Source organism: Terrapene carolina, unplaced genomic scaffold (assembly GCF_002925995.2).
Source record: "Terrapene carolina triunguis isolate 2854851 unplaced genomic scaffold, T_m_triunguis-2.0 Scaffold231, whole genome shotgun sequence".
In the NCBI taxonomy this organism is placed as follows: Eukaryota; Metazoa; Chordata; order Testudines; family Emydidae; genus Terrapene; species Terrapene triunguis.
Genome location: NW_020664582.1, coordinates 17863331 through 17878703, shown reverse-complemented (window position 1 = coordinate 17878703; position 15373 = coordinate 17863331). Strand labels below are relative to the sequence as shown.

The 15373-nt window shown below is 41.0% G+C and overlaps 1 protein-coding gene across 1 annotated transcript in view; it reads left to right on the top strand.

The window, feature by feature from the left end:
- GOSR1 (golgi SNAP receptor complex member 1) overlaps positions 1–15373 on the top strand; it is a 62331-nt gene that overhangs the window by 186 nt on the left and 46772 nt on the right. The window contains exons 2-7 of the mRNA XM_029912534.1: positions 607–639; positions 2837–2951; positions 5691–5778; positions 6029–6136; positions 9840–9931; positions 13085–13159. Of these exons, the coding sequence (XP_029768394.1) occupies positions 607–639; positions 2837–2951; positions 5691–5778; positions 6029–6136; positions 9840–9931; positions 13085–13159 (511 nt within the window). The remainder of the gene's footprint in view (positions 1–606; positions 640–2836; positions 2952–5690; positions 5779–6028; positions 6137–9839; positions 9932–13084; positions 13160–15373) is intronic.

The window sequence follows — 15373 nt, the reverse complement described above, 5'->3', positions numbered from 1 at the left end:
GGAGGGAGCGGGCCAGGGCGCTGCGAGGCCCTGGCGCGGGCGGTGCCCGGAGAGGGGGGATCTGAGGGGAGTCGGGAGGAGCCCGGGGGTTGGTTGGGGGGGTCACGGGAGGATGGGGGATGGGCTGGGTCTAAGGGGACTTGGCGGGAGCTTTGGGGGGTTGGGTTTGGGGGGAGCTTTGGGGGTTTGTCTCTGGGGGTGGGTCGGGGGGGTCTGGGAGAGATGGGCTGAGGGGCTGGCTGTGAGGGGGGCTGGGTCTAAGGGGACTTGGGGGGCTTTGGGGGGTTGGGTTTGGGGGGGCCTTGGGGGGCTGGCTCTGAGGGGGTTTGGCAGGGGATCTGGGGGTGGATCTGAGGGGCATGACGGGTGGTCTGGGGAGGGGTGTCCCTAGGGGGGATCATGGTATCGCGAAGTTGAGGCCTAGCCTTTGCTCAGGGCCCTGGCTGGGTGAGGTGTGACCTGGGGTCCCATTACCAGCTTAGCCTTTGGGGGAGTTTCTCTCTGAGTCATGGGTGTGACGGGGACGTCCCCAGACACGCACACGGCTGGGACGGGTGGGGTTCAGGCTGGACTGAGATCCGTCTGGAGAAAAGACCCCACCTTTAGCAGCTCAAGGTCCTGCGGGGGCTCAGGCCCTTGGTAGGGGGCTGTTTTAATTCTGTCAGAGCCTGTTTGGAAAAGTTCACCCTTCCCAGCCATTGTCTAGGTCTTCCCCCCGTTTTGTCCTGGGATTGGGGACCAGGGTGAAGGGTGCCGTAGTGCTCAGTTTGCCAAGGATCCTAAGAGATAAGTTGGAGCTTGATTGCTCTTCCTCTTTGAATGTCTCTTGTGTCTCTTCAGGCTTTGGGAGCTTTGATAGTACTATGCACTGTGACAGTATTAACACTGTAGATATATAGCTGTGTGTTTGCTTTTCTGCTTGTGGCTTTATTTCAGCGACCCCAGGACTACTGTAAATATATGCTGAAAACAGAAAAAAGGAGAGTAGCTTTGCACTTATGTTAAAAGTCTCAAACTGATAGCCTGCAATGGTCAAGAAGGATTTCCTTCTCCTCCTTCCATATACTCTCTTTGCAGCCATTCTCCACCTGGTCTGCTGACTGCTTCCAGGAGACCTAGAGAGTCGCGTGTCCGTCTAGTGAAGCATCTGCTACTTTTCAAAGACACATGGATTTTGCTAGCTCTAGCCCCATCCCAGATTCGTTTAGGGTTTCCATTCTCTAAAGCTTCATTTGACCAGCAAATTGCAGAACCGAGTCTCATCTCTGCATCCGATGCAGGTGCTTCCCATCTCTTAGTACTGTGGGTTCCTTAGATGAAAACTCATTGCTGACCAATATGCCAACAAGGTCCAAAATTGGATGTATAGCTAACATGCAAGGTAGGTTGCAGGGAACAAGGATAGTTTTGGTTCTAGCACACGTGAAGACCTGTATCCAGGGAGAAGAAATAAATAGCACAAATTTAAAATGGGAGATAACCCAGCAGCCACTTGTGTTATATTAAACAAGTTTCTTTCTATATTGTTGCTTTATTAGTGCCCTACTTTGATTTATTCTTGTAACCAGAGCTCTGTAGTTGCTTTACAGACGAGGTGAATCAAATTTTGGAGGTAGGAATGGAAAAATGTTCACGAAAAGCTCTCTAAAATGGTCTATGGTAGGATGTCAACTTTTTCACATCTGTGTGCTACCACCAATTGGCTAGGCTGAATATGGGACATTTTGCCTTCCTCGCCTAAAGGTGGCATACCAGCTTGAAGCACCAGTCATCTAGTCTGACACATCCTATGTTCCTATGACTGTGAAGGCTTTTCCAGGGATGACCAGGAAAGAGTAGAGTTAGTGAAGACCAAGAGAAGAAGCATGGGATTTTGGTTTTGAAAATTTTTACTGATCAAAGTGTTGTAAATAGTGTAAGATCAGGCTGTGCTAATGAGGTGTGTTGGGGGGGGGGGGGGGAATCTTCCTGTGTGGGGAAAAGACATGTAAAGACTTGGATGTTGCAAAAGCAGGTATAAAACTACAAAGCTGGTCTGATTTTGGCCCATTCAGCCTGATGGTGTCTCTAAAAGTGTGACTAGCATTTAAAGAGGACTCGAGTCCTATTGCACCCCAGAAGAGAACTGAGCTGAAATTTTCTGGAGGGGAGCAGCTGGTAATCTTTTGGTGGAGATTTTCAGAAGTGCCAAAGGGAATTAGGAGCATACAAGGCAGTGGGAATTGTGTGCCTGAATTTCTTAGAGAAGTTTGTAACTGGGATTTTCCAATTTACTTGGCTGAAATGTGGTAGTTTCTAACTTGCCGTTGCTGACTTGGTCTTGTGTGTAGGTGAGACCATACTGTGTAACATTCGTAGACACTAGTAATGGGGGAGATCGTTTAGGCCATGAGTCAAATGCCGGGATGTTGCTTTATAATGATGTGCACTGATAACAGTGGCACCATGTAAAACACAGCAGAAGACATGGGGTCCCTGACCTGTGGAGCTTAAAAATCTAAACAGTGTGTTCTCCAGTGCTTCGTTCAGTCCAGTTCTAAATAACCACGAGAGGGCTTCTCCATCCTGGCTAAGTCTCTGGGTCACTAGTCTGATCCGTTGTGATTGAACATCTATTACTTCTGTATTTTCATGACTTGGGCATACATCTAGGCATTTAATCTCTTTTGTAACAGATCTTGCCTGACTTCTCATTTTTAATGATGATGTCTCTTATTCTGACTTCCTCTCCTTTGTTATGCACCCAAAATGGTTTATTGTAAAAAAGCAAATCCCAAATATATTGGATTGTAAAGGGACCTATTAACCTCACATTTATCATTCTGTTGTTATTCAGATCTCAGGAAGCAGGCTAGACAGCTGGAGAATGAGCTTGATCTGAAGTTGGTCTCCTTCAGCAAACTGTGCACGAGCTACAGTCACAGCAGCGCCCGAGAGGGAAGACGCGACAGGTATAGGTACTAACGGACTTCTTCATGTTTTTTTAAAAGGCTGCTTTAAATACTCTTGATTCATTTAATCTTCCACTTTTCTGTATTGTTTGATGCTTAGTTTTTCAAGTAGCTCATTAGAATAGTCCTTCCTGGGCATTAGGAACCATATGCTGATCTTGATGTGGTGGTGTTGGTCCATATGTGTGGTGCCCATTCAAGGATAGTGGAGCATTGTTAGCATGATGTAAATCATTAGAAGGAATTGTGTTTAAGCTTTAGTTTGTATTTGTGGTAATCCATAGATGGGGTGTGTCCTTGTGCATGGCAGTACAACTTGCTGCACCGTCTGTGTTCAAGTTGTATATTCATTTAGAAAATACTTTGCAGTTTTTTAAGGACTTCAACTCAAAGGCCAGAAAGCAGTTTGGATACTGATGAATTTAGCCTCTCAAATCTGCATGTGGTCTGGCTAGCATTATGCTCCCCATTGTAAAGTTGAGGAAATTGAGGCACAGAGCTGTTGTGACTTGTCCAGGCTTGCATAGTGAGTACGTGGCAGAGCTGGGGTTTGAACTGAGGAGTTCTGACTCTGAGCCCTCTGCTCTAACCAATATAGGTACAGTCGCTAGTTTCAAGTTTTCCTTCAGGATTACTAGTGAGAACTCCTTTTTAAAAAATAAGCCTTTTATCAAAAGACTAATAAATGTTCTTCGACTGCTAGTGTCCGGTTTATGTGCGTTCCCCAGTCAAGCATAGTTAAGTTTTCTAAGTCTCTCCACCTTGAGGACCAGACTCTAATTCTTTCTGAAATGTGAAGACAATTACATTATTAACTTCATAAATGGTGCCCATGCACATGCAGCCTTCTCTTGATCAGTCACTGTATATTAATTATGAGTCTGTTGCAATGGGAATCATTCTGGAACTCTCTCCAATCCTAAAGTGAGAGAAATCATCATCCTTCAAAACCTTCCCTAAAGCTCCCCTCTACTGGGTTGTCTACCAAATATTCAACAATATCTAGGCATCCCGTGTACTGTGACCTCTGCTGCTTATTCGGAACATGATTGTGTCACTGTCACCTTTTCCTTCTTTCTCCCCTCGTCCCGGTTCTGTTTGTGTCCACCCGTTGTTGCTTAGAGGCTAAAACTGTAGGCTCTTTGTGGCATGGAGTGTGTGTGTTTTATTGCATGTAGCACCCAGCACAATGGGGCCTTATCCCTGATTGAGGTCTGTCAGTGTTTCTGCAATACAAATAAGACACCTAAATGGAAGCAGCCCAACTTGACTGCCCAAGTGTTAGTTAATTTTGTTCTCATTTTCTCTTCACTCCCCCCAACCCACAGAAACAAACCTTGGTCTCTCTTGGTCTGATTGTCTTTGTTTTATCTGCCTTTCCCAATAAGTGTTAGTAGATTGCAATCCTACCCCTTGAAAGCCACATTCCTCCTCTCCTAGTACAACAGCTCTCTCTCTCTCTGTGTTTCAAAGAGAGGACACCAAAATGGATTGTGTCTAAATGTATTGTCGGATTGAATGTGTCTCTTCTGACATTGCTCAGGGTGAGCAGAGTGACCCAGAATCTGTTTCCCAGACGAAGCCCAAGAGCAGCGCCAGGAGTGACCACTCCCTTCCTGAATCAGGGCTGCTGCTGCCACCACCGCCGCCTCCATCTCTCTCTCTTTCTTATACGTTGCCAGATTTGTATTGTGCGGTGTTTACAGTATAACCTGGACATACCACTGACTTCTCGTTTCCAGAGAGAAAGATGGATGGTAGAAAAGACACTAGTTTTCTTTCCTCTTCCTATCCCAATAATTGGAGGTTACCAGAGAAAAGAGTATTGCCTTCAAAAGATGTAAGCTGTTACCTTACAGGTGTCAGTCTGTTGTGTGTTTGGGCCTATCCCCTTGCTTGTGTGTGATTTTTTCCCTGTGTAATTTTTAACTGCTTTGACAAGCATAGGGGAGATGGACTATGTAGAAAACACAATTTATCCCAATTTTTCTATGTGGCATGTTCTTGTTTAAAATGTGTCTGCTGGAGTTTCTAGCCCTGTATTGTTAATGTACATTTACATAATTATAACATACTAATATTGAAACCCACTTTCCTGCTAATATGGAATCATAAAGAATAGTGTGGGAAAGAAGCATCATTGTTCGGCAAGTAATGATTTCTGACGTGATGTGCAGTGATTCAGTACCAGATATTAGCTTCTAGAGGGAAGTAAGGCCGTGTCTACACTAGTACTTCTGTTGGCAAAACTTACATAGCTCAGCGGTGTGAAAAAAAACAACCTCCACCCCCGGGTGACATAAGTTTTGCCAGCATCAGTGCTCATGTGCACAGCGCTATGTTGGCCCCAGAGCCTCTCCTGCAGTCATAGTTACCGCCGCTTGTTGAGCTGGTTTTATTGCGTCGACGGGCGAGCTCTCTCCCATTGGCATAACGTGGCTACATGAGTGCTCTTCAGCGACACTGCTGTAAGTGTAGACATGGCCTTAGACTCTTTGAGGGGTGTATATCTCATAATATTTCAACTGAGGTATTGGACTAATGAGGCAGTCGATACAGGGAAAATTTCTTTTTTTTTTTTTTTTTTTTTTTCCCCTAAAGTTAATTTCTGACTTTAGGAAACCTACTTAGAAAATAAAATTGCCCTTGTACTTATGCCTGATATTGACACGTGGTGTCCGAATAGTCACAAAAGGATGTTGTGCCTTCCAGTAATTGCTGCTGCTCTTTTCCTCTTAGTTCTGATACAACTCCTCTCTTAAATGGGTCGAGCCAAGACAGAATGTTTGAAACCATGGCGGTGGAGATTGAACAACTTCTGGGAAGGGTAAATGAGTTCTCCTATTCTTATTTCAATACCTAATAGGACTTTGAAGACCTTAATAGATCTACCGTTCCTGCATAGGCTGTAGAATGTGCACTTGATGACAATATGCCTCCATTAAACAAAACAAGATGTTTAGTAATACTGGTAACAGTGGTTGGTAGATACTTCACTGAAAACATGTTAATCAGCATTGTAGCTCCTTTACGGAAAAGTGTCCCTTTGGTGTTTTGTTTTTGTTTTTTTTCTGTAGCTTACTGGAATAAATGACAAAATGGCGGAGTACACCAACAGCGCGGGAGTCCCATCCCTGAATGCAGCACTGATGCACACGTTACAGCGTCATAGAGACATATTGCAGGTAAGTCTCGTGCAATACTTTTGTTACTTGTTTTTATGCTGTTTCTTCATTGTAGTGATACTTACTGATATAACCTCACACAAAATCCAAATATTCTTGTAGAGGGGTGTGTGTGTGTGTGTGTGTGTGTGTAAAAATGTAAAAAAAACCCAACAACCCTAAAATGTTGATTGGCAGGGAGAAGTTTGAGGGATGCTATATCACTGAAAAGTAAATGCTATCAGTTGTTAGTTGTGACCAATGCATAGCAGGTTAAAATGTCTGATGTAAAAGATGTCTTTGTCTCATATGCTGCAAGGGAAGGATATAGAAAATAGGATTCTAATAACCAAAAGGAAATAATCTTACCCACAGCTGTTGTGGTTTTACGCACTATGTGGATAGAATTATTTAATCATTTCTATCCTAAAAGGGTCATCTTTATAACATTTACCTTCTTGGTTTTCTGTATATTTCAAAAACGATATAATGAAGCTATTTTTGGTCTGTGATGTCAGGTTTTCATGCTTGGGTTTATTCTCCTCTGTTTTTTGTTAGCATCCAGTAGTTACATAAACTTAATTACAATTGGGACTCTCCGATGAAGAAAAAGCTGTCCCGAGGAAGCTGTTGAAATTAGCAATTGAAAGCATTGAATTGAAAGTGAACCTCATATTCAAAGGTTTTAAATGCAGCTAAAATTAATGACCACAAAGATGACTCTGCCATAGGTCCCAAGAGGTCTGTGCAGTTTCCCTGGTTTAGTGACTACCTGATCTTGATGTAAAATTATTAGGGATGTTTCACAATTTCTCAATATTTGAATGTGTTTGTTCCTTCACTAGCTTCCCCAATATGTCATGCAGGGAGTGCAAGACTTCTGCACAAGCTGACATCCAGTTTCTATTTGATGTTGCCCTTTTAGAAAGGCTTTCTCTGTGGTACCCATGTCTTGGACCTTTTCTCTGTAGTACTCAATGTTTCCTTTGTGGAGAGGGGAAAAATTAAATCTGCATTAAAAATAGTTGACAGATATTCAGTTAAGATCCCATTAGATGCTATTGCCTTAAAACAACGAGAACAAACCCAAAAACAAAAGGCACTTTGGGTAGTGCCTTTAAAATGTGATCATCTATGAAGTCTTGTAATTTAATTATTGATGCATTTCTTACTGAGAGATTTAAATATTATCAACCTCAGCAAACTAACTAACAGCAGCTGGGAGGTGTAATTCCCAGTTTGGGACAAACACGCACTAGTTCTGCTCAGGCTGGCATTCTAAAAATGGTGGGGTTGGCCATGGTGGCACAGGCAGCACTTGGGCTAGCTGCCTGAGTACAATCCTATCTGAGCCCTGGGCACATACTTGCGCAACTAGTCCTAGCCGCCACCCATGCTGTACAAATGTTTTTAGTGCACTGGCTTGAGCAGAGCTAGCGCATGAACGTCTACCTGAGATGGGAATTACACCTGCCAGCTGCAGGGTAAATGTGTGAATTTCCAGGTTCTGAGAGTAGGATTTTAATGTCAGCTCATCAAATGGCCTAAACTCACATGCTGTGTGGGAGACTCTCATTTAAGAGACACTATACATTTAAAAAGCACACTAATGCAGTGGTTCACAAACTTTTTTTTCCGCGGACCACTTGAAAGTTGGTGAGGGTCTCGGCAGACCACTTAATGATCTTTCCAAATGTTGTTTGTACTGTTTGATAACTATTGTAAGGCGCTTTGGATAAAAGTGCTATATTTAAAAAAAAACTTAATAATAATTAACTTTTTTGTTCTACAAATAAAAGCACACAACTCATATTTTAGTATCAGTGGTGCAACCTTTCTAATGAGATGGATGTGTCACCTCTCCCCCACTGCAGCAATCCCTGAGCTGGGGTTGGGAAGGAGGGGGGTCTCTCCCCCACCGCAGCAGCCCCCGAGCTGGGGCTGGGAAGGAGGGGGGTCTCTCCCTAGCAGCCGCAGCCCTGGAGCTGGGGAAAGTCGCCTCTTTCTCTGGCTGCTGCAGCCCTGCACATCCCAAATTTCCCACCCCCCCTTCTCAGCCCACTGCCCCCTCCCACCTACCTCCTATTCCCCCCCAAGACCACCACTTCACCTTACATGTGCGTCTTCTCCAGGGTCCAGGCACCTAATTAGTGGAGCCACGCCTGAGCAGTTCCACTAATTAGGTGGGTGGCCCTTCATTTTCTTGTGTGCGGCCGCCGAGGCGCGAACTTTAGAACCATCTGCGGACCACCTGACTGGGGCTCATGGACCACTGGTGGTCCGCAGACCACAGTTTGAGAACCTCTGCACTAATGTCTGAAAATGTTTTAGGTACTATCTTTTTACTTTTCCTATCTAGATAACAGAATATACACACTTAATTCTTGCAAAAAATGTTTGGTTCATTTATTAACAGGAAAACTGACATAAGTTTTTAACAAGTTGTATTGATCATTTTTACACACTTTACTCTTTAACTGTGAACATTATAGGGACCACCTACAAAGTCTATTTAATATTACACAAGATGCCATCTCTGTTTAGCTTCTTTAAACATAACATCACAAACAGTACAATTTGTAATGATTATTAAAGCATTAAAACATAGCCCCCTTCGTTATTTACAGTGTTTATTGACATGACCTGGTACTTCCAGTGAAGAGTACCAGTTTTTAAAATGCAGAAATGATAAACTCAAGCATTAAAACATTTCTTTACAGGATACACAAACCATTACTAGTAAACAGTACCAGTGTTTAAAAATACAGAAATGATCATTTTAAGTTGCAACAACAGCAATACTAATGTGTGCGCGATGGTTGTTCAGTTAATGTGGAGAGCCGGGTAATGGAGGCTCGGATAAATGGGGTTCTGATGTCTTAGAATTGGAAAAAGTACAGAGAATGGCAGCAAAAATAATTAGGGGTTTGGAACAGCTTTCATACTAGGAGAATTTAAAAAGACTAGAGCTATTCATCTTAGAGAAGAGATGATTAAGAGGGGATATGATAGAGGTCTACAAAATCATTTCTGGTGTGGAGAAAGTGAATAGGGAAGAGTTATTTACCCCTTCACATAACACAAGAACCAGGGGTCATGCAATGAAATTTATAAGCAGCAGATTTAAAGCAAACTTAAGGAAGTACTTCACACAGTGCACAGTCAACCCGTGGAACTCATTGCCAGGGAATGTTGTGAAGGCCAAAAGTATAACTGGTTTCAGAAAGAATTAAGATAAGTTCATGGACGATAGGTTCATCAGTGTCTGCTCACCAAGAATGTCAGGAACATAATCCCATGCTCTGTGTGTCCCTAAACCTCTGACTGCTACCAGCTGGGACTGGATGACAGGATGAGTCGCTTAATAATTGCTCTATTCTGTTCATTCCCTCTGAAGATTCTGGCATTGGCCACTGTTGGAAGACAGGACACTGGGCTAAATGGACCATTGGTCTGTTCCAGTATGGCCATTCTTATTTTATGTGAAAACGAGAGGAGGGGGTTTATAATGAAAGTTCCAGTATAACCTTAACCATTGAGATCATTAGTAAGCAAGTACTGTAATGCAGTAGAAGTAATAAAACTTTCAAGCCTATTTTCCATTTTTACTAGCCGTTTTATTGGCTAGTTTTCTGCCCATTTAGTACCTGTTGGTCAGATCTTGTTGGCAGAGTGTTGCCATTGTCACGATCTAATGGTGCTTAAAATACTTGTTTTGTTACAGGATTACACACATGAATTCCATAAAACCAAAACCAACTTTCTGGCAGTACGGGAAAGGGAAAATCTCCTGGGATCAGTACGGAAAGATATTGAGTAAGTCTGAGTATAAACAATAGCAATAGACTTAAACACTTCTCTTGTCCTGACTGGAAGAAGCATATTTATTTGAATCATTACCCCGTTTTCTGAGATATTTTGCATGATTTTTTAAAGTGCTTCTTTCAGAGGTGGCTCATTTCAAGTACAATGTCGGACGTATTATGAGGCTGTACATTGAAACTAAATCTATTCTAGCCAAATGTTCCAGCACTAAAATAATCCTGGCTCTCCTTTCCAGTAGTGTGGGATGTGTGCTTCCCTAAATCAAATGAATTAGTATATGTTTAAAGGAGGGTCAAAAGCTTCCAATGTAAAGTGAAGAAAAAGACTATTCTGATTGGAGCAATTGTCTTAAGTTTCAGGTTGAATTAATACGTTGTTTCAATCAGATCTGGCTATTTGATTGTCTCAAAATTCACTTTTGATACAAGCAGCTTGTAATCATGATTATTAGCTTTTAAAAGATGCAAATTGCATTTGAGAATTGAGCTGTTTAGCGTGCTTGTTAGAGATCATATTTAACAGCTGTGGATGGAAATCACAGATAAAGACTCTCCATGAGGCAAAAGTTAATCTTCGAAAAACCTTTTGAGAAATACTTCTGCCTATCCTCACTGTCCTATTTTTGTGTCACCTGTTCTTTTTGCGGATACAGACTAACACGGCTGCTACTCTGAAACCTATTTTTGTGTGTCTCTCTTCCCTAGATTTAATTCTAGGGATCTTTGTTTGAAAATATAGGATCTTCTGTTTCGTAGGAGCTCTTCTGCTTTTCTATATTCCTCACCTTGAGTTGGATTTCTTTGTGACAACACAAACCTCACAACCATTTTAACTTCACATGAGGGGATCGCAGCAGGAGCATTTACTGCTTTTAGGATCAAAGATTGTGTTTTCATGTGAACTTCCCTGGTAGTAGTAAACAAGCAGAATGTTTTTCAGTGAATCTCTAAAAAACAAACCTCGAGTGTTTGCAATATAATTAAGCCTGGATGTGAATTGGAAGTTTACTTTTCCTTCTACAACCCCTTAGTGAGTCTCTCTGGAACACCAGCAGAGGGCATCTGCCTTTCCTTTATCTATCCAGTGTACATTTCAGAATGTTTCCCTCAGGGAAAGAGAAATTAGAACATGCTTCTGAATGGGAAAATAGCAAACTCTTTTCTGAGAGAGGTTATTTTGAGCCCAGATGAAACTGTGGAAGCTGTATGTACTGATTTATTATAGCCTCTCTCTAGTTAGGGTTGGGTTCCACTTTGCTCTTGGAAAATTGTGTGTGTGTGTGTGTGTGTGTGTGTGTATATATGTGTATATGTATATGTGTATATATGTGTATATGTGTATATGTGTACACACACATACATATATATGTATAGGTAGGATAAAAGACTACACCATAGAAAATGGATTCAAGTGTATCAGTTTAAAAAAAAAAAGTATTTTAATGATACTGAGACTTTTCCATTTGGTGATTTAGAAATAACCGAATTTAACATACAAGCTAGGTCTGTCAAGCGATTAACAAAATTAATGATCATTAATCGCACCGTTAAACAATAATAGAATACCATTTACTTCAATATTTTTGGATGTCTTCTACATTTTCAAATATAATGATTTCAGTTACAACACAGAATAGAGTGTACAGTGCTCACTTTATAATCATTTTGATTACAAATATTTGCATTGTAAAAAACAAAAGAAATAGTATTTTTCAGTTCACCTAATACAAGCACTGTAGTGCAATCTCTTTATCATGAAAGTTGAACTTACAAAAGTAGAATTATGTACCAAAAACAACTGCATTCAGAAACAAAACAGTGTAAAACTTTAGAGCCTACAAGTCCACTCAGTCCTATTTCTTGTTCAGCCAATCGCTCAGACAAACTAGTTTGTTTGCATTTGCAGGAGATAATGCTGCCTGCTTCTTGTTCACAATGTCACCTGAACGTGAGAACAGGGGTTCGCATGGCACTGTTGCAGCCAGCGTCACAGGATATTTACATACCAGATGCACTAAAGATTCACATGTCCCTTCATGATTCATCCACCATTCCAGGGGACATGCATCCATGCTGATGACAGGTTCTGCTCAATAACAATCCAAAGCAGTGCTGACCGATGCATGTTCATTTTCATAATCTGAGTCAGATGCCGCCAGCAGAAGGTTGATTTTCTTTTTTGGTGGTTCGAGTTTTGTAGTTTTCGCATCAGTGTGTTGCTCTTTTAAGACTTCTGAAAGCATGCGCCACACCTCATCCCTCTCAGATTTTGGACAGCACTTCAGATTTTAAACCTTGGGTTGAGTGCTGTAGCTAGTTTTAGAAATCTCACCTTGGTACCCTCTTTGCATTTTGTCAAATCTGCAGCAAAAGTGTTCTAAAAATGAACAACATGTGCTGAGTCATCATCTGAGACTATTATAACATGAAATATATGGCAGAATGTGGGGAAAACAGAACCGGAGACATACAGTTCTTCCCCAAGGAGTACAGTCATAAATTTAATTAACACATGATTTTTTTTTTAACGAGTGTCATCAGAATGGAGGCACGTCCTCTGGAATGGTGGCCAAAGCATGAAGGGTCATATGAATGTTTAGCATATCTGGCACGTAAATACCTTGCAATGCCGTTTACAAAATCCCATGCGAAAAATCCCATGAGTGGACTTGTAGGCTCTAAAGTTTTACATTGTTTTGTTTTTGAGTGAAGTTATGTAAAAACAAACAAACAACAAACTATATTTGTAAGTTGCATTTTCATGATAGAGATTGCACTACAGTACTTCTATGAGGTGAACTGAAAAATACTATTTCTTTTATATTTTTACAGTGCAAATATTTGTAATAAAAAATAGAAAGTGAGCACTGTACACTTTGTATTCTGTGTTGTAATAGAAATCAATATATTTGAAAATGTAGAAAAATATCCAAAAAGATTTAATAAATTTCAATTGATATTCTATTGTTTAACAGTGCGATTAAAACGGCAATTAATTGTGATTAAAAAAATTAATTTTTTTGAGTTAATCGTGTGAGTTAACTGCAATGAATCGACAGCCCTGATACAAGCAGATCAATAAATGCTGCCTTGTGAAAAGTATTTCTGGCAATATTGTTTTTCACTTTCTTTTTTTAAATCTTAGATCGTATAAAAGTGGGTCCGGTGTGAACAATAGAAGAACAGAGCTGTTCCTGAAAGAACATGAGCACCTTCGAAAGTAGGTTTTCTTAAATATGTGGATGAACCATTCTTTTTCTTACGGAAAATAAGAACAGCATCTACAGTTACAGTGCCTAGGACAAAGATTACAGGAGCCATTCATCCTCATGCTTCAGAACATAAAAACCAAGCTCAACTGGGGTCAGGGAGAAAATCTCCTCCATAATATTCTGCAAGGTGCTAGGACACTACTTGGGTTTAGTACTTTCCTCTGCAGCATCCAGCATATGGCGCTACTGAACACAGGATAGTTGGCTAAGTAGCCTGTACCAATATGGCAGTTTCCTTGTGAGTTTAGATGTTTTGTGGCTGAAACTACTAATTAAAGGCTAAATGGAAGAATTCTCTCAGGGCAGCAAATGAATTATTTTGTGTTCTGAACACTTCCATTCCTTGGCGATGAGGTCGGTTTTGCAGCTACTGTATATCCAGCTAAGTTGTGCTGTAATTGGAAGAATCTTTCCCTGTGTAACTGCAATCATATTTTAACTGAAATGCTTTGTTTAATGGTTGTTTGTTGTTTGCACTTCCTTCTTATTTCAGTTTAATGAACATTGGAAGTTGGACAATTTCTGCTTAGATTTCCCCAAAATAATGATCGGTTTATAATCCTATTGTGTTTTTGCTGATGAAGTGTTGGGATAGAAGATTTTTAAACAAACAAGATTTACACAGACCAGATTGAAATATATTAGTGGCCAGGTTCTAATGAACAAAGTAAACTCTTTAATGTACGTCACATAGGAAGGAACACAGGGTACAAGATTGTTACACTGAGGTCACGTATAAACATTTCTTTGCCACCAGCAATAGCAAATTTTGCTGTTGAAAGTGTTTGTGGATATTTTACAAGCTGATTTTGTTGTTGGCTATGTGCCTCTTCTTACTCTGTGATTTTTATTTAATCCTTTTTTTAAAAACAATCTTTCTGTATTAGCAATACCTGTCTGATAGGATGAATGTACAGCCATCTTCGTAGTTGATTCTATGGTGTTCCACCTAGAAGCTGACATATATGGGGGGAGGGATAGCTCAGGGGTTTGAGCATTGGCCTGCTAAACCCAGGGTTGTGAGTTCAATCCTTGAGGGGGCTACTTACGGATCTGGGGCAAAATCAGTACTTGGTCCTGCTAGTGAAGGCAGGGGGCTGGACTCGATGACCTTCAAGGTCCCTTCCAGTTCTAGGAGATGGGATATCTCCATTAATTTAAATTTAAATATACAAGGGCTGTCTCCCAATTGTAAGAAGCAGTGTACTGCTGTACCTGTTTTTCTCAGTACTGTCTATTCCTTGTGGAATATCTTCTACGTAACCACTGTATGTGCAAAAAAACTATTCAGCTTTTGTTCTTTATTCTATTTGCCTTTGGATTTCTGCTCTACTTATGTCACTAAATCTTTCTTCTTTTGTGTCTGTCAGTGTTAGACATCGAATGATAACCTGCTTTTCACTTGTCTATGCTAAGTGTGTAGAAAAGACTAAATCCACATACCAGAATTACTAATACCCTTAAATACATCTAAAATTGATATCTTTTTTTTAACCAAAACTAAAAAGGCAGCCCAAAGACTTCTCCTTAGTTCTGTTTTTCTCAATCTAACTATGAAGGACTTCATCTATTTGTAAAGTAGATGATCTCTGTTACTCTCCATCCATAGGGAATTGTAGTTTTGAAAGTTTGCCTCAGATACCAAGTTACATGGTCTCAAAGCTCTAGGAACTCAATGATTTCAACTGTGTGTGTATGGGGAGTTTGAAACAAACACATTCAATCTGTTTTTCTTGTTCAAATGAGATCTAACTAATCAGCATGCACACTGGAATTTATTCCTCCTTTATGTTGAACACTTTTCTGTCCAAAATGATGCTGTGCTGCCAGGCATGAAAAATGGAAATATGCACAAAAACATTAGGGTGAAAAGGAGCAAAATCCCACGGAACGGTGTCCCAAAGCTGTGGCTCTTTAGGCATTTCCTTTCATTCAGGATGTAGTCATATGGTCTCATGCTCAGAGTCTAACTAACTGATAGCCATATTTGGGGTTGGGAAGGAATTTTCCCCTGGGTCAGATTGGCAGAGACCCTGGGGGGGTTTCGCCTTCCTCTGTAGCATGGGGCACGGATCACTTGCAGGTTTAAAATAGTGTAAATGGTGAATTCTCTGTAAATTGAAGTCTTTCTTTAAACCGTGATTTGAGGACTTAAGTAACTC